At 41.1% G+C, this 19,574-nt stretch overlaps 2 protein-coding genes across 2 annotated transcripts; both read left to right on the top strand.

Annotated features, from left to right (window-relative positions):
- Positions 1-1,482: 1,482 nt before the first annotated feature.
- On the top strand, positions 1,483-6,144 carry eif4ebp3l (eukaryotic translation initiation factor 4E binding protein 3, like). The gene is made up of 3 exons (XM_079744478.1): positions 1,483-1,826; positions 3,539-3,715; positions 5,407-6,144. Exons 1-3 carry the CDS (start codon positions 1,700-1,702, stop codon positions 5,433-5,435), a joined length of 333 nt encoding a protein of 110 aa, XP_079600604.1. The 5' UTR covers positions 1,483-1,699; the 3' UTR covers positions 5,436-6,144.
- A 4,575-nt stretch (positions 6,145-10,719) lies between these two features.
- Positions 10,720-19,286, top strand: acsl4a (acyl-CoA synthetase long chain family member 4a). The gene is made up of 15 exons (XM_079745504.1): positions 10,720-10,792; positions 11,860-12,456; positions 12,569-12,746; positions 13,071-13,180; positions 14,416-14,554; positions 15,114-15,264; positions 15,563-15,686; positions 15,953-16,024; positions 16,182-16,321; positions 16,631-16,803; positions 17,402-17,476; positions 17,639-17,827; positions 18,042-18,156; positions 18,655-18,812; positions 19,120-19,286. The coding sequence occupies exons 2-15, from the start codon at positions 12,100-12,102 to the stop codon at positions 19,275-19,277; spliced, it is 2,139 nt and encodes a 712-aa protein (XP_079601630.1). The 5' UTR covers positions 10,720-10,792; positions 11,860-12,099; the 3' UTR covers positions 19,278-19,286.
- Positions 19,287-19,574: the final 288 nt, after the last annotated feature.

Raw genomic sequence — 19,574 nt, 5'->3', positions numbered from 1 at the left:
AGATTTTAAGCAAATATAATTTCATAGTTTATTATAAAACCATAATACGAGGAAATATAGGTTATATAGTATTTTGTTTTGTTATTAGGTCAGTCTGATTTGTGAGACCAACCAAACGTAACAATAACGACGCATAGATGAACCGCCTATGCCTAAACCGAAAAAAGAGTGTTTGGAGTTCGGACGTCCACGCTACAGCATGAACGTTTCGGGTGAATGAAGCCACGGCTACGTATAAATATACATAAAATGAACACTAATAAAATACACCACAAGAGGGCACAATCATGCACCTACGGTTCTTGATGCAAAAACAACAAGAATATTGGCCTATATATATATATATATATCTAATATATATATATATATATATATATATATATATATATATATATATATATATATATATGTATATGTATATATACATATAGGCTAATATTCTTGTTGTTATATTTATATACATATATATATTTGAAAAAAAGAAATAAAATTATATGTGCATATATATATATATATATATTTATTTATTTATTTTTACTTTATATGGGCATAGGCTATATATATATATATTATTTACTTTTTAATATTATTTCAAAAAATGTAAATAAACATAATAGGCTATATATTGGTTGATATTTATATATAGGCCAATTTGATATTTGTTCATCAGGAGGACCCTCATGAAATGTGGAGTCGTGCAATTACCAAGGGCTGAACTGCAGAAGGGGTCTATTGGCTGACTCATATAGGTTGCTGATATTGCATGAGTATCCAAGTGTAGAATTTGGTTCTATTTCTTTGTTGTCACTTGTTGTGAACTGTAGCCCCACCCCAACGGACCACATGATAATTCGCATCTAACGACTGCCACCGCCCAGCCCGTGTATTCGAAAACATCACGAGCTTTGGAGAGAATAGGTCCAACCATAAAGAGAGGGCATAAAGAACAGAATATTACAGAAATATTTTAAGTATTTTTTTATAATTTGTAATCGTGCTTGCAATCCATTACCCCTTCTTACCTACAAACCAATTATCCCATTTATATATAAAACAAACTGGCCAATTTGGTAAATACGTTACTTATCTTTATTGTATTTCATCTTCTCTACAGGTTTTGTTTTTATTTTACATTTAGAATAAGATGTATGAATACAAAAATAAAACAATAATATTCGTTATCATAATAATTATTGTTTACATTGAATGGACCGAGTGCAATGTTCAAATTCGCTGTGGGCTCCTAATTACAGCTTCCACTCGTGGAAATAATGATGGATGTAATAACATCCCTGAGCCTCGTGTAGTTTATACCAGAGCCATTCCTCTCTAAATAGCTCTGGTTTATATAACGTATGGTTGTATGGTACATTGAACCGATCCGCGGCCATTTTATCCCAATCTAAACAAGGGGGGAGTGGGCGGAGCCTAAAGATTCCTCCCTGCCCTCTGTGTAATATGTCTGTTGCTTTTCTTCGCACATGGTCATGTTAGCTCGCTAGTTGGTGAAGGGCTGTGCTACAGTTCTCAAACGATTTTTGGACGGCATTTGAAGGTGCTTTTGTCTGGCGCAGTTTGTGTGTAATTCTATTAGCAAGTGGTATATCGCACTGGGAATTTCCACAAATCTGGTTAATAAAACCAGTTCCTTTTTTTTCTCTTTAAAAACTTTTGGTTCCACCATCAACTGCTGATAGCCATGTCGACCAACACAAATAAAAGCTGCCCCATTCCCACTAAGATCCTCACCCTTAACGACTGGTCTCAACTGCCCGACCGCTACAGCCAGACACCCGGCGGGACCCTTTTCTCTACTACGCCTGGAGGTAAGCATATAAACCGCATTTCTGGTATATTAATTACTCGTCCTGGTCAAGTGTGTACGTGGTTCGGGGAGGATGTGCGCGCTTGCATACGTGCAAACAGCTGAACTCGCGGTGCTGCACAACTTCACCATCACGCTTGTTCAAACACACAGTTGGCATAGTTTGAAAACAAAATCAATGTCAGCACATATTCAACGTGATATATTCTAACGTTACTGTTGTGTCAAATGTTTCTTATGGCTATGACGTTCTGTTATGGATAAAGAAACAATTGTACCCATCCGTATCATGCAAATATAAATTCACATGCACAAATTATGGTGATTGATTAACGGCTGCCTTATGCATTGCAAGGTGTCACGTATAGGCTTCAAGTTTCTTAATCGTGCCTACCTTACGTGCAAAAACGTATGGAATGCCTTAAAAAACCGTGGTCAGCTTAACTAAATACTAAACACTTTTAGCATGCAAAGGGGCGAAAATGAGATCCCAGCGCCTATTTATTCAGATCATACACTGTAATGTAAACAACACACTATGGATCACGAGCTGGCTGCTACCCTGTGACCTCCACTTGGGAGTGCGCATATTACTTCAGCTGTCAAGAGTGGGCGAGTGATTGGCCTTGACGGCAGTCTGTAAAAACTCGTGTTTATAGTTACGATAAAGAACACTATGTACCAAGCAGAACACAATGACAAAGAAAAGCAGATATGGCATTACACGCTAAAGCAAATCATGCTATATATCCATATGTTCAAGCGAGACAAGCTCGTGTTGATAAGGCAGAGCTGTCGTTATTATGTTTTCTAATCAATGTAAGTTACTGAAAAGAGGCCAAGTAAGCATGCGGTTTCCTCATACCGTCCCTATAAGGGAGTGACCATAAGGGTCTCTCTGTATTGTATCACTTCACATTTTAAAGGCCTGCTACTACCCGCTAGCTTTTTGATGCTAGTTTACATTCCATCTGTCCCCCACCCCTCTGTGCCCCCCTTTGTCCCGAGCAGGCAGCTCACCAAGCCACCATTGCATAACATGTTTTTCCTACACATAGAGAACTGATACTGTACATTGCACTTCAGTAGCTCAAACTCCAATATGTATATACCACACCCATGGTCAACACAAACTGTAAGACAACACATTGAGCCAAGCAGCGTGGTGTTTTCAGTGGGAAAGTTTGCTTCTGTTGGGATGTGAAATGTTGGCTTCCTGCATTGCCCCAGTAGCTCTGTCTGCTTCTGTGTTAGACTTTTATTACATGAAACCAACAAACGCGAACATGAGTAAAAAGTGCAGGGCTCAGTGTTGTTATTGCAGCAGGCTCGCTGCACGCTCAAGCTGCCACGTGTGGAGCGAATCTCGTTTCTGTCTGATGCAAAGAAGGAACATGTTCCCAGATTTCCTAGAACTCAGGGTGGCGGTTTGCCTCCTCCCCTCCTTCCAGCTCTGAACTGCTGCCCCCCTCGTCCTATCCTGAAGTTTGGAACACGGGGTGTGTTTGGTATGGGTCCAGTGGCCCTGGCCTGCATGACACTGGGCTCTCTAGACTTTCCCTTTTTAGTAAACGTTGAGTCAAAACAAATCAAGACCAAGTCAACCAAAATATGAAAGGTCTCTCTCTATTTCACAACCTCTTATGTCAATGTTATGGGGTCTTTTTAATTTTTGCATTAAAAAGAGACTTCCTTCCACTTTCTTGAAAACAGGAACCCGCATCATCTATGACAGGAAGTTTTTGCTTGAGTGCCGAAATTCCCCCATCGCCAAGACCCCCCCCTGCTGCCTGCCCCAGATCCCAGGAGTGACAGTACCGGCTACACACCCAATTGGAAAACTGCAAGACCTCAAAGAGGAGATGGAGGAGGAGGAGAAGGACATCGCAGGTACATAAGTGCCCACACGCATGCACTTGTATTCAGTGGTCTAAAGGGAACCCCACATGGATATGGGGTGCAAAATGACCTAGATCAGCATAGTGCTCAGCATCGTGTTCAATTGTGCAAAACCACATGCTCGTCTATATCTGGGGGAGAGGTAGAATCGTGAATACCAGATTGAGAAACGATGTCCTTGGCCTGGGTCAAGTCTCTGACGTTTTGTGTTATTATTTCAAACCCTGCAATTGAGTCTTTCCTGTTGGTCAGGGGAGGGCCATGTAAATAGTGAATTACTTTTATATACATAGACATATACCACTGCCACTGTCCTGAACAAGAGGCAAAGGCTTCATAGTAGTTACTGAATGTTTTTGTCTATAGGTATGTGGACAGCACACCTGCCAAGACGTTTCGGCTTGTGTTGTGTCAGGCTAACGTTCTTCAGCATATGGTTAAGTAAGGGGCAAAAGTCACTGGTTTTCACCCTCATGAGATTAACGTTGCTGTCAAGAATTTCAAAAGTAGGCCAGAGCAGTTTCTGTAGAGTCTGTTGGCTAAATAATCACCTTCTATCGTCATGTAGGCAGTTGGCATTTAAAGTAACTTGACAGATCTTAAACTGAAGCTGAGTAATAATATTTAGATTTTGTCCTACCATGCATCTCGTCTCACTCAACTATACCTCCTGAGCCTATTTGTTTACCTCATACTTGCTGAAGCCTTTTTTGGCAGTGGCTCAGGAGGTTGAGGAGGTTGTCTGACAACCTGAGAGTTGTTGGTTAGATCCCAGACTCCCCCTAGCTTGGTGTCTGTGCGGTCCCTGAGAAAGACAACAAACTCAACTGCCTTGCCGGGGTGGCTGATGCTGTGCATGGCTGGCACCAACATGCATGAATGGGTGTATGAAGGGTTGAAGGTGAGGCAATTATTGTGAAGCACTTTGAGTGGTCACAGGTGTGAAAAGTACTGTATCATTGCAGTCCATTTTCGATTTTCAAAAACCCTAAAAAGAATACTGAGTCGAGCATGGTAATCTTGAAATCATTTTTTTGTCTGGAAATATCTTCCAAGATCATCTGGAACAACAATGTACCACAGATTTAGTGCTAATGGTTCCCTAATGGAAAAGATAATTGGTTACATGAAAATCTTAAAAGTAATATAGTAGTAGCAAACTGCAGTACACATTCCACCTAAACGGTCATTAATCAAACCATGAGGCATCTGAAACATTTAGCATTGTCTTTAACTGATAATAAACACGTATTACTATAAATATACATCTAAAGATTACAAGTCATGACCAGTTGTACAATCAATGATACATTTTGCGTCTCATATGCAAATTAAAGTAATTTTATTAAATTAGTACTGCACTATTTGATTATGATCAATGCCGATTTCCGTGGGCAGTGTGGAACATCCAGCACTTATATTACAATGCCATGGATTAATGTTGGTGTTGTAAAGTTGGGCAGACAGTAGTCTCCAAACACAAGTTGTAATGTAACTCAAAAGTGATGATGAGCAAAAAACGCAATATTCAAAAATCACTTTGATTCCCGAACGAATCCTGAGTCTGAATGCAACTGGATGAATGTTATCCATTGTTATTTGCCTGGGAGTGGATACTCGTCCAAACTTGATTGCTATTGATCATTGTTTATTTCCCCCCCTTTTGTCATTTTCTCTCATAGATGACAACCAGTTTGAGATGGACATCTGATTCGATTCTACCTCCCATGGAGAGAGTGCTTTTGTACCAGCGCCTCTGTGGTCTCCAGTGACTCTCATGCGTTAAATATATACATATATATTTTTAAAATATATGTGTAAACTTTTTTTCAACTTGTTTCTTCTTTTTTTTACAAAAATCTCCTGATTTAAGGAAACTAAAATAATGGAAAAAGAATAAACTTAGGGTGCTACTAACCCCCAACAAAAAAATAAAACCAACCAATCGCATGATTCCTGTTGAAATGAAAGGATTGGTTGCTAACTCCTCAGAGCGGCAGCAGGAAGTTGTACCAGGGAGTCGGTTCTTTATTTCTTTTTCTCCTTCTTTTCAGATGGTATTTTTTAACGTTTTGTAAATAAGAACACGGTTCTACGTTGCGTTTTTTTTGTTTGCGAGGGAACGCCACTCGTAGAAGCATTTACGTTAGATCGATCACAATGCATGTGGTGCAGTGGCTCATTCCCACAGCAGTTATTCCCCACCCTTCTTCCTCAGAGTGGTAGGCTGGTTCCCCTTGTAAGGGGTCGTGGGGGGGGTCCCCAGCAGAACACACAGTTGATCACAAGGCATCAAGGGCTGCAGTGATGGGCTCAACGCCTCCCCCCCACTGTCCACGTAGTCCGCCATTCGGAAGGATTAGCTGAAGTTGGAGGGATGACTGCTGTAATTAATTTCAAAAATAAAAAATGAAAACATCTTCATTTGTGCTGTTAAGTCATTCGTTCTTCTTTGTTTTGGATGAACCTGTACCGTGTCCTTTTTGTGCAGTGCCCATTCCACTTGATTTTCTTCTATCGTTTTATCCATAGAGCAAATTGAGTTGAGTAGGGAAAAGATCCTTCGGTTGATGGGGCCATGGGTGGATCTATTTGAGCTCTTCAGACATTGCTCTTTCAAATTATTGTAAACAAAATGGTGGCTACATGGGAAAAAGTAAGTGCCACTTAGATTTCTTTTTCCTTTATGCGTAAGGGGTGTCTTCCCTTGCATTGTATGGTGCATACCATTACAAGGTTGTATCAATGCATTCTATGTCTGCAAAACCTCACCCATGGTAAGAAACCCAACAGGAATTTCTACATCAGCATAAATTATTTAGCTCCGGGCTCAGCTGTGTGTCCAAAACAAGGGATTGGATTGGCTGTGAATGAAATAAAGCTATCTTGGCAGGAAGGTGATATCAGCTTTTATCAAATGCTTTTGGTTGAAGTGATGACACTGAATTGTTGCCTTAGCTTTGAGATACACATGTCCTTCCCTAGTCAACCCTTGCATGCAAACATGACTATGAGGAATAACCTTTCATTACCAGCCCTAAATCTTTCAGGTATATTCTTAGATACGGTGTGTGTTTATTAATAGTGTGGGTAACACATTTCACCAATAGCAGGTGTGCATTTCTAGAATTTGGTTAAACTCCCTAGTTTAATCAAACTGATCAACAAAAATGCCAATTTATAAGATACTTACCTTATGGTACTTTATTAAACCCAGACACAAATTGGGTTTAACGCATGAAACATACTCTGTAATACTTTCCACCAGTTTTGCCAAACTGTTCATTTCATATTTCTGATAAGGATCTGGAATTCAATTTACAGGGTTGTAAAATCTGAAATTTCAAGTCATGTGACTGAATGGCTGCTGTTTAGCCAGCAGTGAACGGGATGAGGGGTTGCGTAAGGGCCTCATGGTTGCCATTCAGATTCCTTTACATTTAGTACTCAGTAGAGACTGAGTACTCAATCTCATGTCTGTAGAGCTCTATTGACAAGTGACCACTTTTAGTTTATGCAATATTTACTTATCTTTTATAACTTTCAACCCTGGCTTCTTTGTCAAGTTATTTCGAAAGAATGAGTGCAGGAATTTCCACACCCCAAAAATATTTACAAAATCCAGGAAACAAAACTTATTTTCTTTGGTAGTTCCAAACTGATAAAATACATGTGGCCTTTGGGCAACTGGCTAGACAACAAAGATGTGGTAATTAACTTTTGTTCTGTATTTCTTATGCATTGCTGCATGTGCTGTATGCACATTGAGCCTGTGGTTTGTGAGTTGAAAAACTTGTTGGGATTGTTTCAACGTTCATTCTGTGAAAGCCTCTGTCTGTCTGTGAACTGATAAATGGTTCTCTGTAGATACAATGGGGGATGAGGGTCAGAGTGCTCAGTTGTTCCAGCCCCTTGTCCCACCGATGATGGTATGGACAGCCAATGTGCAATGAATCATTGGAATTGGTCCACTTTCAAGGAACATTTATGGAATTTGTCTTCCACTTCATTGTTTTGCAAGTTTGTGCTCAATTTTAAATCATGTCGAGTTGTCTAATGCCAATTTCCCAGGAACATGTGCAACACAATTGTTCTGTTGTGTAATCCCAACAAATGCACAATTCTAATTGAGTGTAGCAAGTGATTTTAGAACTAACAACAAAGGTGTCAGCCAAATGATATGACTCATTGTGTATACACAATACACCTTGAAGTGCACCTGTTATTTTTCCTATAAGCATATACGCAGTTATTCTGTGTGATGCACTGGTTGATTCTTTCCATCTTTCTCTAAACAACCACAACATCATTGATAAAGCTGACATACTTAAACTTGTTGCATGTTGAGCATAAATTGGGACTATAAGTTGAAATGTCATGCTTATATTTTAGGTCTAATGGGTTAGGTTTCAGACGTGTTTCCATCGATCCCACAGGCACATAATGTCTTCTCTAAACTTTGCATCCTCCATATAATGTTTTATGCAAAGCATGAAGCCTGTGCACTGTAAGACACTAGGTGCTATTGATTGTATGCCTAATGTGTGCACCACGTGCTTATGGACACCCTTTCCCTTGTTTTGCTGTGATTTATTCGGCCATCAGAAAACCCCCTCTTCAGTAATGGAAAATGTTGTTCCCTGTCTGGCCTCGGTAAACAGGTCTTAATTGCGTAAGCATCAAATCCTCCCCCAAACCTGGCTCTGTGTGCCCCCCACCATCGGCTCCCAGCAATAGAAAAAGGTTCTATTTTTGATCCCCCACCCCCCCTCCCTCTTGGAAGACAGACTCACAGACTGGACTTAATTACCGGGGCAACTGTATAAATAGAGTCAAACAGAGGTGTGTGTGTGTGTGTCTTTTCTCAGACATACATGTTATGTTATACATGTACACATGGACACATATCAACAGTAACAGTCCATTAAGGCAGTTCCAGTCTGATACTTTCCGTTTCACATCTTGTTTTAACACACAACGTTTTGAGCTCCAAGCCTGTGTTTTCTGGTCTGAGCAGCGGGAATTTCAATTTGAAAAAATGTGTATGTGTTAGATAGTCTCATGTTGTTCCAGGATGTGGCGTTAGTATATCCCGATCTCCTTGCCAAAAAAGAAGGAGTAGTTTCCATGACAGCTGCTGGTCGTTGCAACTGGTATGGAAGTGTCCATGCCACTGTGTCTTCATGTAACATCACGTGCCTCTTGACAGCATGTAAGAACCGGGATGGGGTTTCCCGAAATGCTCTGCAGTGTCAACCTACTGTACTATGGGGGAGGCAAGTGATGTTAACCATGGCCCTACTAAAATCAAATATATATATGTATATATTTTTTTTACCCTTGAGATTTATAATAATGTATGGAAAAATGCAATTCTGCTGAATTTATGCAAACATGTATTCAAACATTGTTAGTGGTCTGCTCATGTGTACTTGAACATATAGATAGGCCTGCTACAAATTGAATGGAAAAGTGAATGTGTTAACTTATTAATGTGTGTTAATAAAATGCTGTTTAAAAATAATTGATGAAGGAAGGAAAAAGTATAAGGAAATAATGAATAATACAACTCGGTCTTATTATTTGCAGGAGATTCAATTAGATCTAGCGTTTTTTTGAACTGTGATATACTGCATGTCGGTCTTCACCAAGAGAAGGAACCCCCCAACAACCACCAGAGCGCGCCCTATACGTTCATAAAGATTCCTTGAGAAACAGTTTTGTATTCGGATCATAAACTATATCCGGACAACTGGTGTGCAGGAGGGGGAACCGCACCACAATTATGATCATCATCATAATAATCACAAGGATGATTTATTTAAATTTAAGATGAGCAAAACTACAATTGGCATTATTGATTACACATTTATTTGCATTAGGCAATACAAATATATGCCTATTTGATAAAAAATAATACATTAATCATGGTCATCTTTAATGTAATAAGCATTGTTTATCCTGAAATACATTATACGTTACTCTAAGTAATAGCTATTCATCTTGGCTAGCCTAAGTGTCAATAATGGTTGGTTTGAATCAGTGTTCAAACCAACCATTAGCATGCCATCCGAGCCATGATACGTCTTTAGAAAAGACTACACCGCTGAATAACTGAATCTGACTGAATCTGACATGGCAATGAACCAGCGTTCAGAGATTGATAACTGACTGTGTAAAACGAATTTATTTTCCATGATGATAACGTCTACATCTGCAGGTGAAATCGAGTCATAACTACCATTGGTAAATTATTTAGAAGACAATTTAAATGTAGTATTTTTTATAAAGGTTTGTAGGCTATGCAGATTGCTCTGTTATAGTTTATAATGTTTAGATCAAGGAACTTTAGGTCTTGTTTGATATGCAACCTATTCATTGTGTTTTAATTTAAAGTGCACATGTAAAGTATTTTCTTCTGATATCTTGAAAACTCTCTATAAGCGAATTACCCCCCCCCCCCCCCCCCCCCATGCATTTGGAGGAACCCTGGACAAAGAAGAAGATGCTGACCCATTTAATCTCACGAATATTTGAATGGATGTGCATGTTTAGAATATATTCGATATCTTATGTAGGATTTATTTGTCCGAGTTTGTCAACCAAAGGGACAGGTATGATTCTACATTTTTCTTAATTTAAACGGGATAGGCTATCTTTGTTGTTCTGTCGTGATCTGATTTCTTGTATAAAAATAAATAAAAATATACAATCAATATTTATATAAAACTAATTAATGAGTGAGGGTGAACACACATTAGTATCTGTTTGTGACTTGCCAAATATTAAGCATACACTTCTGGCTTCTTTTTCAATAAGTTCCAGAGTGTGTACAAAGCAAGAATCTCTTCAAATAGTAACGCAGCGTAACAAAAAAAGGAGGGGGGAACTGTATGCCGTGTCGTCAGCCCCGCGAAGATGGCTCTGCTCCGCTTTCTCATTGGCCTAGAAATATGGAATCAGATGACGTAGTAGTTCCGTGTTGCCAGTGGCGCTGGAGAGGTAACTCTCGGTCATTCTTCTCTACTCGCGGAGACGTTGTCAAACGGGGTTTGGAGGCTACCTAAGGTAAGGATGTGACAATGCGACTCAAGCAGGCTATCATTTAGTTGCATATTGTAATTGTATTACTATGGTGATCCATTTGGAAATTCGCATCAGGGTCTGTCTTTAAGAGCAATAATAACATGGTACATGGTGTAGTTATTGTTAACGTTACACTGCTAGCGGAGCTATGTACCGAGAGCAACGTGTGCCTGCTTTATTATCCACCTGGCATCAGGATGAGGGCTTGGGGCTTTTACGTTACATATATCGTCTATCACGCTGTTAAATCAAAGCGGAATGATTTCCGGGATTAATTTTCTGACTCAATATCCCGGAAAACTTTGACAAGAAAGGCTGAAAGGAAATGACTCGTTGGACTCATTAAAGCTTTTCCATTCAAACGGTTATTTGCGTACACAAAGATCAACACCAAACAACAAAGTATCAATTTTAACAGGTCGTTATTGCACGGAACATTTCTTTAAAATATATATATATATATATATATATATTGGTATCACTTTTTGACATGTGTATTGGCCTACTTAAGAATAAGTGTATGCTCAGAACTAAGTTTTTTTTTATTATAATTATTGCTTGCTATCAGGGGACTTATTTGAAGATCCATTTTTACTTTTGAGGTCACCCTGTGCTTTAAGATTTGAGTGTACTTTCTCCGGCCATCAAGTGGGGTGACTCCTAAAGAAATATCTTATGAGTCTGACTTGATGAGCTTTGGACATGGGGGGCGGCAATGATACGATCATTTACTGATAATCAAGTATATCTTCTTGAAAGTCAGTTTGGCTGACTAGTTTAATGATATCTCTCTGTCAACCAGTGAACTATTCGGTTTAATAGAGAACTAAAGAATAGCAGCTCAAGTCAATTGTGCCTGAGATAGGCATGCCAAAACTCTGACCAGTACATATATGTAAAGAAAGGTGGGGAACTGAGGTATCGGTAACATCTATCACCTTTAATGTTGGAAAGGAGACGAGTAGAGACTTCAGTTTCCTCCGATCACCTTCTTGAACTGTGCTACTATTGCTTGTCGTCTTAACATGTTTGTGTATTTGCTTCTTTAGGTGTGAATGGGATTCCATGGTCATCGTATCTTCTCCTCCCAGCTGATGATCTTAACATGACTTAACATCAAGGACAACCGTTATTAAATCAGTTTCACCCTCTGGGTTAATTTCCCCTTGACCCCCCTAAACTAGACTTCTAAACCTCTAGTTCCTCTAAAACTATTCGGCCAGCTGCCTTTTCTTCCCCTGTCCCCCCCCCCCCCCCCCCCCCCCCCCCCCCCCATCTGAGCCAACACTATGGGTCTGTCTGTGGGCTCTGCTCTGCACTCCGTCCTGCTGTTCCCCGTTCATCTACTGGTGTGGCTGTATTCCCTCATCTCCTTCCTGCCATGGTACTATATGACCAACGCTGGGACCAAGAAGGCCCGGTCCGTGCGGATCAAGGCCCGAACTACCTCGGGGAACAGAGAGGGGCCGTACCGCTCCGTGGATCACTTCGACTCTCTGGCTAGAGAAGACTTGCCCGGCAAGAACACCTTGGCCAAGCTATTTGAGCACGCCGTGCAACGCTTCGGGCAGGCCGACTGCCTCGGCACCAGGGATGTTTTGAGTAAAGAAAATGAGGTCCAACCCAGTGGAAAGGTGTTTAAAAAGGTAGGCCTCTGTTTTTTTTTACCCCGAGTGTTGACCCTTCGTATTTACCGAGTGTTGACCCTTCGTAAAGTGTTAGAGATTAAAATATGATGATTCATATTTATCCTTTCAGCTTATCTTGGGTGAGTATCGCTGGCTTTCGTACCAGGAAGTGGACACCATGGTCTGTCATTTGGGAAGCGGGCTTGCTGCTCTGGGCCAGGAGCCCAAAAGCACGGTGGCTATTTTCTGTGAGACCAGAGCCGAGTGGATGATCATGGCCCAGGCATGCTTCAGATATAACTTCCCCTGTAAGTAGCGCTGAAACCAACACTGATTTTAATGATCTAATCATAACCCCCCCCCCCCCAAGTCACATTGCTCTGCATCAGTGTTTTTTAATACAAGTCTTGTATGGGGCACATGCACGGGTTAGTTCAAAAGTGATACATTGAAATAACCACATTGGCTATGGGCGTAAAGTGGGCTCATTGTGACATTGATGATCAACAATAATGGATTTAACAGCTTAATTATGAGGAAGGACTTTACAGAAACTTATTTGAGTCATGGTATGATCAGTACGCGTCCAAAATTGAGGCCTTGCAGCTGATTACTGATTGTTCACGCTACAGTGGTGACGTTCTACGCCACCCTGGGAGAGGAGGCGGTGGCATTTGGCCTGAACGAGACCGGAGTCACACATCTGGTGACCAGCGCTGACTTACTGGAGAATAAACTAAAGGTGAGCCCTACACCGGTTATTGTGTAAGATCTAATGCTAAACCTGCCATGAAAAGCTGAACATCATCATGATCCTCTCATATTTATACAGATTAATTACATTAATTACATAATACATAATTACATTTAGGAATACCAGCATGGCAGTGGCGAGCAAGCACTGAAAATATATTTTTAGCTATCATTATATAATGACAATGATATTAGATTAGATACAACTTCTTGAATCCCCTGTAGGAGAACGTGTTTGATGCAACAGCCCAGCAGCAGTGGCAAAACACGGGATAAAATACAAAATTTAAAAAAACTTTACAATTAAGATACAAAGTATGAATGCAAACAAAAATGGATTCTAAGGTAAATGCTAAAGTAAGGACAATAAAAGACCAAACAAAACAAACAACAACAAACAGGGCAAACAAAACAGACAGCATAAATTATACATTTTAACATATACATATACACATACATATACAGGCATGCATAAACACACACACATGCATATGCATGCACATACACATACAAATAAACATACATATACATCAGGCACTGTTGTATAGCCTATTGGCTGCCGGCACAAAGGAGAACTTAAAGTGCTCCTTTGAAACCTTTTAATATGGATAAAGACATAGATAAGACATATAAACTTGGGTATATACTTTTATGCTATTGTACATGAGATAACACAATGTTTAATCCAAATTATTTAAATCAACAGAATAATCAACCTAATCCAAAACCATTACAATGTCAACTGTAAAAAGCAATAATTGTATGCTCTGGAGCTTAAACTATTCTCTTGGTTTGGTTACTTGGGTTTTTGTATAACCAATGGAACTGCACAGGAATGATGTTTCAAGTTCGATTAACTTAAAATTTCACAAAAACTCGAGCGGGTTGGAGGGCAAACAAAATTTGGATTTGTCTGTGCCAAGGAGTTAAATAATATTGTAGTAGGTTTTTTGGACGAAAGTACCACTGATACGTTTTCACTAGTGGTTTCTAGTCCTGGCAAATACATGTAACTTCCAAGGTCAGAAAATGGATGCATCCCAGCATGGTACAAATAGTTTTTACTAGATCCTCTTTATGACCACAGCCCAGTGTAGTTTGCATTGCGTGCTTTATTGTGACTTTATCTTCGATCTGGTTCTGATGATATTTACATTCAAACCTGAATAGATGAACAACACATTTTTGCATGTATTTGTGAAAGCCATTGTTCTCTTCATCCAGAATGTGCTATCAGAGATCCCAAAGCTGAAGCATATCATTTACGTGGACCAAAAGATGGTGAGCACAGAAGGTTACCCAGCAGGGCTCACCATGCACAGCATGCAGAGTGTCCGCCAGCTGGGGGCAAAGCCTGAAAACCGTGAGTATTTGACCAAAGGTTTCTACCTTTTATGTGGCTTTTTTGTTTTCTCATATATCCAGAGACACAGATAATCCCAAACAGTATGGAAATGAGTGTACCTCATTACAGAGATGTATTGACAGCCCTCTGTAACATTTAATTTATTGTTATTATCATTAGTTAAAATGTACTTGTTCTGCAAGAGTGCCAAAGTAAAAAGCTTAGTAAAAAGGGAAGCAATTCAAGCAACGCAGTGATACTAGAAGTGATACTTTCTAGCCGCAGCTGATACAGACTAGACATTCATTTTAGGGGTAAAGGTACTTCTGAAGATTACTTACTATTTAATTATTACATTAAGCAGTCAGAGTGAATTATTTTAGATGCCTGCCAGGTAGGAGTTAGGGCATCTGGCATTAGGCCTTCTCTTTGTAGACTGCAGACATTGGGGTTCAAAGAGCCGTTGGGAAGTTGGACACTCTCACCTAATAGGCTACTGTCCTACCCCCTGTCTTCAATTCACCATTACAGTCTCAAAGGGCTTAAGAGGCCAAATATTTATGACACTGTCTTCCAGTAATTATGCCGGTGGTGCAGCCTCAGCCGTCTGACCTGGCCATGGTGATGTACACCAGCGGCTCAACCGGGAGGCCCAAGGGCGTGATGATCATCCACCGTAACATCATCGCCGGCATGACCGGCCAGTGCGAACGCATTCCTGGCCTCGGGTGAGAATAGGAGGATTTTGCGATCATGTCAAATCGTCTGTTGAATTTAATTTTACGTTTTTCGCAACTTCACCATTTTCACTCATGCCCGCAGCTTTATCCCAAGAAACACAAACAAAGCATCACATGTTTCACAACCAGTTTTCAGAAAGGCTAATGTGTTTTTGACCGTTAAAAATAGTAAACAATGCTGATTGCATATAATTTGCATTTCAAAAGTAAATTTGCTTTGTTGTTGACAAGGAATACAATTTATGTTGTTGACAAGGGAAAACAATTTATATTCTTTGCCTACCAGGCCCAAGGATACATACATTGCTTACCTGCCCCTGGCTCATGTTTTGGAAATGACTGCGGAGATCTCCTGCCTGACGTACGGGTGTAGAATCGGCTACTCTTCCCCACAGACACTATCGGATCAGGTAACCCCGCTGTCCCACTTCTCCAATGATGCATGTTTTATACTAATCATAATCACAAGCAGATTTGTGATTTATTTTTGTCACAGTTAATGCAGAGAACCGTAACAGTGCATGAAATGGTTCTAGCCAAGGATCATTTTCGAACCCTGTCCCTTGTCCCTGGACACGATTCATTTTGATCCCAAAGCAGAAAAAGAGTTGTTCAAGGATGAATATTTTAGATTACTGTACAATTATATACCTACATTTTCGTTCTTCATATCTAGTCCACCAAGATAAAGAAGGGCAGCAAGGGAGACTCCTCCGTCCTCAAGCCAACCCTGATGGCTGCAGTACCAGTAAGAAGCCCTTGCGTATTGACCACCGTCTGTGTTATCCACGTCATCCATCCGTCAGTGCTCCTCTTACCGTCTCCTCCTGAGCGCTTCTCCTCTCATCCTGCTCACCCGGGGTTAAGACCATCTCTAATCCTTGTTTATCTTTGCTCCTCACCAGGAGATCATGGATCGCATCAATAAGAACGTCATGAGTAAAGTGCAGGAGATGAGCTTCATTCAACGCACATTGTTCACGCTGGGATACAACTACAAACTGGAGCAGATCAGGAGGGGCTATGACGCACCCCTCTGCAATGCGTAAGCACCCAACCATTATTTTTCCAATTAACATTCAGTAGATGGTATTTCCACCGTTTCTACTGTACACACCAGACACGCACACACCTACATCTCTGTTTGACTCTATTTATACTGTTGCACCGGCAATTAAGTCCAGCCTGTAGGCCTACCAATGACTTGTGTGCATACATATAAACAAATGCCAGAGCCATGCATAAATGAATGCACATATACACAAACACGTAGTGCCCTGTATAAACAAAGTATGCTGTTGAAGCATGTTCTCCCGAGCCACTCAGCATCTCGGCCTCTCATATGTCTCCACAGGCTGCTGTTCCAGAAGGTGCGTGGACTACTCGGGGGGCGCGTGCGGATGATGCTTTCGGGCGGGGCCCCCCTGTCCACAGTCACCCAGCGCTTCATGAACGTGTGTTTCTGCTGTCCCGTGGGACAAGGCTACGGCCTCACCGAGACCTGTGGAGCAGGAACTATCACAGAGGGTGAGCCTTTTTAAATCTTGGTGAAAAGATGTTGCTCAGGAGTATATCCCATTCCACTCTGTGTTGACTGTGTGGGATGGTTTAAGAAGCCATACCTGGCCTGAGTCAGCTTGATTGGAATCTGGGGCTTGGTTTGGCTGCATACCTGTGGTGCATTTAATAACACCTTAACATCGCGCTAATAAAAGCCTTTAATTTGAGGGTTAGAGTGTTTCATGCATGTGTGATGGCGGCTGTTTAACCTGCTTGTCTTTATTACTAAATGCACCACAGGCATGCAGCCTCACCCAACCCTAGAATCCAATCAACCTGACTTGGGCCAAGTGAGGCTGCCTAGACCATCTATCAAACAAACTCCACTACACACACTCCAAACACTATTAAAATGTTTGGTCATTTGAATACGCTTTCAACCAAATTGATGCTGTAATTAAGGAGCAGGTAGGGGTTAGTCACCTTGCTCAAAGATGCAAACAGGTAGACTGTGAACATTGGGGTTCAAACCAAGAACCTTTGGGTTGGAAATCAAGCAGAAGATTATGAGTGTGGTGGTAATGTTTCTAAAACCCAAGATGTTGTGTTTTTCTTTATTGTATAGTTGCAGACATCAGCACCGGCCGAGTGGGCTCTCCTCTCATATGCTGTGAGGTCCGACTCCGAGACTGGGCAGAAGGTATTGAGAAGATACACAAAGGGTCACTTGATGGTTCACATGATTACCGTACACGCTGCATGCATTTAACGATTCAAGTAGTACATCACACAAATTACATTACATACATGCATAGAATTCCAGGCCCACATACCAGTTACTTTATTAATTGTTTTTTAACAGGTGGCTACACCAAAAAGGACATGCCGCACCCTAGAGGGGAGGTGTTGATCGGTGGGCCCAACGTAACCATGGGTTACTACAGGCACGAGAACGGCGATCAGGACTTCTTCGTTGACGAGGGTGGCCAACGGTGGTTCTGCACGGGGGATGTGGGGGAAATTCACCCTGACGGCTGCCTCCAGATAGTGGGTATGTATGAACTGGGTTTTTCCGGCCCCCGGCTCTTTATGGCTCTGTATGGCTCCCTATGTGCCCTTTCAGATGGTGGGGCAATTAAAGAGCCATTCATGCTTCGTTTTCAAAACCAATTCAGTTTTAAGTACTCACTTATGACGTTCATGCGGCTTTCATCTCCACCACAAGTGGTAACGTGCGATGAATGCAATTGTGTTGTTCCATATAGACCGTAAAAAGGACTTGGTCAAGCTGCAAGCAGGGGAGTACGTATCTCTGGGCAAAGTGGAGTCGGTGTTGAAGAACTGTTCCCTCATAGACAACATCTGTGCTTACGCAAACAGGTCAGTTAACTTCCTGATCGACCAAGGAACTGCCGTGCAGTAAGAGCCTGTCTCCATGATGTTTTGCCAAATGAATCCACCACTACCTCATACGACTATGTACTTGGTTCGGCGTGAGGTCAAACTCGATATCAGGTGTTAGGTGTTCTTTTGAACACATAATATTGGTGTGTCTCATATGAGTCGATTATTTATTGTAAACAATATACAATGGAATATATACTGTATACTGATTTTATTTTATTATTTTGTCGTAAAAAACACATCTGCCCGCACCAGACATACACCAGGGGTTAATGTTATACATGCCCACGAAGGTACCCGGTATCCCGGATACCACTAATAAAGGGCCCTACTTTACCACCACCAGTTTCATTAGCCGTTTGAAAATCCGTTATGCACTGGAACTTAGTGACATTACTAGTTGTATGCTGGATAGATCAGTCTACCAGCCGGGGGCATCCCTATGTAAAACGTTGATGATCTGTTTATTTTCAGTGACCAAAACTACGTCATCAGCTTTGTGGTGCCCAACCAGAAGCAGTTGACTGCACTCGCCATGCAAAGAGGCATCGTAGGAAACTGGGATGAGATCTGCACCCATCCAGACATGGAGAGACATGTTTTGAATGAGATCAAGAAGGTTGCCGCTTCCAGTAAGAGATAGTTTGTTCTTTTCTTAAATGTTGCAGATTGACCAATGATCCATAATGCTTGCCTAGCTGCAGAGGTTTTGCACTTCTATCAGACGCCATTTCTTCGGTTGTACCTTTTCCACGAGTGTGGTTTAAGCTACACAGCTTTGCATGTGCCTTGATTTCTGTACTTTGATAAAGGGAAACAAAAGTGCTTTGGATACAATATGCATGTCAATGTCAATGGAAACATTTCATGTGTGACAGATGTAACTGAACATCACTGAACCCAACCCTCACTCTATATAACCTCTTCTCCTCCATCTAGTTAAAATGCAAAGGTTCGAGACCCCCATGAAGGTCCACCTGAGTCCTGAGCCATGGACCCCAGAAACGGGTCTGGTCACAGATGCCTTCAAGCTGAAGAGAAAAGAGCTGAAGAACCACTATCTCCACCAGATAGAGAGAATGTATGGGGGTAAATAAGTGTGCCACTCTCTCCCTCATCTCCAGCAGAGCAACTCTGATGCCATAATGCCACTAATTTCATGTACATAATATTTCAAAAGAGCCTATCAGGTCTTCAGCCATTTGTGTGGAACAGAAAAACTTAAAAAAGCTCACTCTGTAGGTAGAAGTGGTCGCTCGATAAGCAGTGCTGCTCTTCGATGTTGTGATTTGAGGTAAACTAGTTTCGAGAGTTTTCCCGGTAAACTAGATCCCAACAGAACCAGTTGTTCATTTCGAAGGATATCAGATGACAGCGCTGAACTGCCATCGTTT

This window comes from Pollachius pollachius, assembly GCF_949987615.1.
Source record: "Pollachius pollachius genome assembly, chromosome: 10".
Classification (NCBI taxonomy): domain Eukaryota; kingdom Metazoa; phylum Chordata; class Actinopteri; order Gadiformes; family Gadidae; genus Pollachius; species Pollachius pollachius.
This window is presented reverse-complemented; position numbering and strand designations above follow the sequence as displayed.

Bases quoted from the DNA above. Each gene is read 5' to 3' on its own strand.
- eif4ebp3l (XM_079744478.1), top strand. From the start codon at position 1,700: ATGTCGACCAACACAAATAAAAGCTGCCCCATTCCCACTAAGATCCTC. The intron at 1,827-3,538 runs GTAAGCATATAA...TCTTGAAAACAG, and splicing joins TTTCTCTACTACGCCTGGAG to GAACCCGCATCATCTATGAC. The intron at 3,716-5,406 runs GTACATAAGTGC...TTTCTCTCATAG, and splicing joins GGAGGAGAAGGACATCGCAG to ATGACAACCAGTTTGAGATG.
- acsl4a (XM_079745504.1), top strand. From the start codon at position 12,100: ATGGGTCTGTCTGTGGGCTCTGCTCTGCACTCCGTCCTGCTGTTCCCC. The intron at 15,687-15,952 runs GTAACCCCGCTG...CTTCATATCTAG, and splicing joins CACAGACACTATCGGATCAG to TCCACCAAGATAAAGAAGGG. The intron at 17,828-18,041 runs GTATGTATGAAC...TGTTCCATATAG, and splicing joins CGGCTGCCTCCAGATAGTGG to ACCGTAAAAAGGACTTGGTC.